This window comes from Andrographis paniculata, unplaced genomic scaffold (genome assembly GCF_009805555.1).
Source record: "Andrographis paniculata isolate CXL003 unplaced genomic scaffold, ASM980555v1 Contig74END, whole genome shotgun sequence".
NCBI classification, from domain to species: domain Eukaryota; kingdom Viridiplantae; phylum Streptophyta; class Magnoliopsida; order Lamiales; family Acanthaceae; genus Andrographis; species Andrographis paniculata.
In genome coordinates this window covers 1,093,648-1,096,825 of record NW_026137611.1, presented here as the reverse complement: position 1 = coordinate 1,096,825, position 3,178 = coordinate 1,093,648, and the positions used below count along the sequence as shown (strand labels likewise).

General features: G+C 37.9%; 1 protein-coding gene across 1 annotated transcript; it reads left to right on the top strand.

Moving 5' to 3' along the window:
- Positions 1-645: 645 nt before the first annotated feature.
- LOC127266040 (cytochrome P450 CYP72A219-like) lies at positions 646-2,920 on the top strand. Its single transcript, XM_051296121.1, has 5 exons — positions 646-1,076; positions 1,182-1,402; positions 1,547-1,791; positions 1,866-2,256; positions 2,347-2,920. The coding sequence occupies exons 1-5, from the start codon at positions 779-781 to the stop codon at positions 2,770-2,772; spliced, it is 1,581 nt and encodes a 526-aa protein (XP_051152078.1). The 5' UTR covers positions 646-778; the 3' UTR covers positions 2,773-2,920.
- The last annotated feature ends 258 nt before the right edge of the window (positions 2,921-3,178 follow it).

The following is a 3,178-nucleotide window of genomic DNA, read 5'->3' as shown; positions in this document are numbered from 1 at the left end:
TTATTATTTTTCCATTTTAACTGTATCAACTATTCTAAATTCAAAATATTTGTTTTAAAAAAAAAAATTGACAAAAAAAATTAAAATGTAGACAAAAACAGAAAGGTAAACTGCCACTGCGGCGTAGAATTATACAGGATAATGTAATAATATGGTCATGTATAATTTTATACAATGAAATATCAATCCGAGTATACTCATGAATTCAATATTCAAGACCATCCTAAAAAAATTACAGTTGTTTAGAAGATTGTAAGTAGAGGTAAATATGTAATTTGATTCATATAATCAATAGGTCATTGCTTTATTTTAACATAAATCAAAGGAATATAAATATGAATAGATTTTGAATCAGTTAAATTGTAATTGTTACTAGATTTATTAATCTTTGTCTTCTATATCTAATGATATAATTCATAATTGGTACGATACCTGAAAAAAGCCAAAACTAAAATAAAATAAAATAAATGACATATTTTCGTAAAATACTAAAATGGAAGGAATATATATATATATATCTTTCTGGTGAGTTGGCAATGTCAGGATGTGAGATAGAAAAGTTGGAAAACTTTTTCAAAATTTCATTGTCGCGATGCCTTCTAGAATCATTGAACATTGATTCCATCTCCCCTTAATATCAATCTCTCTCTCTCTATCTAATCTGGAGTAAGGCCCAAGAAACGTGTCGACCATTGAATTGATTCATTAGTTACCTTATAAATAATCCTATATAGCTGTGCCCGAATGGATAGCTAGGTGGAGAAGAAGATTAAAAACAATGGAAGTTGCTGATGGTCTGCATCTGGGTTTGGGTTTGGGTTGTGCAGTAGTAGCAGTGCTGTCGTTGATTTTCTACCATGGATGGAAATTACTGAACTGGGCATATCTGAAGCCAAAGAAGGTCGAAAAGTCGCTGCAGAAACAGGGTCTTCGCGGGACTCCATACAGACTGTTGTATGGAGATTTGAAGGATATGCTCGCCAACTTCAAGGAATCTCAGACTCACCCAATCAATCTTAATGACGACATCAAGCCTAGGGTTTGGGGATTCTTCATCAAATGCATCCAGAAATATGGTACGTGATTGTGAATGAATTCAGCTAGCTAGCTACCTGTGATAGATCGATTTACTGCTTTAAATGAATGAATTAATTGCAAGAACATGCTATGGTGTTCTTCAGGGAAGGATTCATTCTTCTGGTTTGGGCCAAGGGCTACAATTTTCATCTCTGATCCAGAACTGGTTAAGGAAGCGATGAACAAGATGAACGTGTTTCAGAAGCTGACTAGCTCGAATCCGCTGGCTAATTTGCTTGCAAAAGGCCTCGTCACCTATGAGACTGATAAATGGGCCAAGCATAGGAAGCTCATCAATCCTGTTTTCCACCTCGAAAAGTTGAAGGTACCTTACATTCCCCATTGATGATTTTTATTTCTCCTCCAAAGATACATACATATATATATATATAACCTAACTAACTAACTTAACCATCAATTAGTTAATTAATGCCCAATGGTGGATTGATTGATTTGTTCTTAATTACAGCTGATGACGTCGGCATTCGTGTCGAGCAGCGAAGAGGTTTTGGAGAAATGGGAGAAGCTGAGTGATGGATCCAAAACCTTTGAATTGGATGTGTGGCCTCATATGCAGAACATAACAAGCGACGCCATTTCAAGAACAGCATTTGGCAGCAGCTATCAAGAAGGGAGAAGGATTTTCGAACTACAGAGAGAATTGGCTGACTACGTCATGACGGCTTCTCGATCCATATATGTTCCTGGAATGAGGTCAGCTCGCATCTAGACTCAAAAACATTACTATATGTTATCCTAATTATCCTAATTGTATGTTTAATTATTAGGTTTCTACCAACCCAAAGGAACAAAAGAATGAAAGAAATCGACCGAGAAGTTCAGTTCTTGATTCGGGGCATCATCAACAAAAGGACTAAGGCGATGAAAGCCGGGGAGGCAAGTAATCAAGATTTGTTGGGCATACTTTTGGAGTCCAATTTCAGAGAAATCGAAAGCCAGGGAGGCAACACAAGTTTTGGAATGACAATTGAGGAAGTAATCGAAGAATGCAAGCTGTTTTACTTCGCCGGGCAGGAAACCACGTCCACGCTACTCGTGTGGACGCTATTTTTCCTTAGTAGATATCCACATTGGCAGAATCGAGCTCGGGAAGAAGTTCTTCAAGTCTTTGGGAGCAAGAAAGCGCCCGACTACGATGGCACAAATCATCTCAAGATCGTATGTATCTTATCAACATCAAAATTTGTTTATTTCATCAAAGTATCATTAATTCTGACTCTGATTTGATTCTGATCCAATACATCACAGGTGAACATGATCTTTCTCGAGGTCTTGAGGCTTTATCCGCCAGTCGTTGGACTTGGGCGAAGGGTGAATGAAGAAACCAAGTTGGGGAAACTAACACTGGAAGCTGATGTAAACATAATCTTACCGGTGATCGTCTTACATCATGATCCCGAAATATGGGGAGACGATGCAATGGAATTCAACCCTGAGAGGTTCAGCGAAGGGGTGTCGAAAGCACAGAAGAATCAAGGTATATTCTTCCCATTCGGATGGGGGCCTCGAATATGCATCGGGCAGACCTTTGCAATGGTCGAGGCAAAAGTCGCATTGGCTATGATTCTGCAGCGTTTCTCCTTCGAACTTTCTCCGTCTTATACACACGCTCCTTACACCAGCGTAATACTTCAGCCTCAGCACGGCGCTCACTTACGTCTACACAAGCTTTAGACCACATTACGTTAATGTCCTTACATATACTTGTACTATTTAACCACGGAGTTGTTGAATAAACGTGCTGAGATTAACAAAGAATCTTTGTTTTGTCTCAGAGACATTACTCTTTTTTGTTAAGATGACATTACTCTTTTTTGTCTTAGAGACATTGTTCAAAATCGACTTTTTTTTTTTATTTTCTTTTTTGTTGATGAGTAGGCTAAGTGGAAGTGGGGTTTATAAGTTATTTACTAAGTACTTAACTTAGTTGAATAACTTTTTTTTCTTTTTTTTTTATAAAATGGAAATTCGGAGCGGCTATCCGAAAGTTCACACTAAATAAATCCCATGCCGAACCTAATACCTGCAAACTAGGCCTGACAAGACAAGTTACGGCGAACCATGTATGGCAGGTGGACCT

Coding starts and splice junctions, on each gene's coding strand:
- LOC127266040 (XM_051296121.1), top strand. CDS start 779: ATGGAAGTTGCTGATGGTCTGCATCTGGGTTTGGGTTTGGGTTGTGCA. Junction 1,077..1,181: donor CAAATGCATCCAGAAATATG/GTACGTGATTGT, acceptor GGTGTTCTTCAG/GGAAGGATTCATTCTTCTGG. Junction 1,403..1,546: donor TCCACCTCGAAAAGTTGAAG/GTACCTTACATT, acceptor TCTTAATTACAG/CTGATGACGTCGGCATTCGT.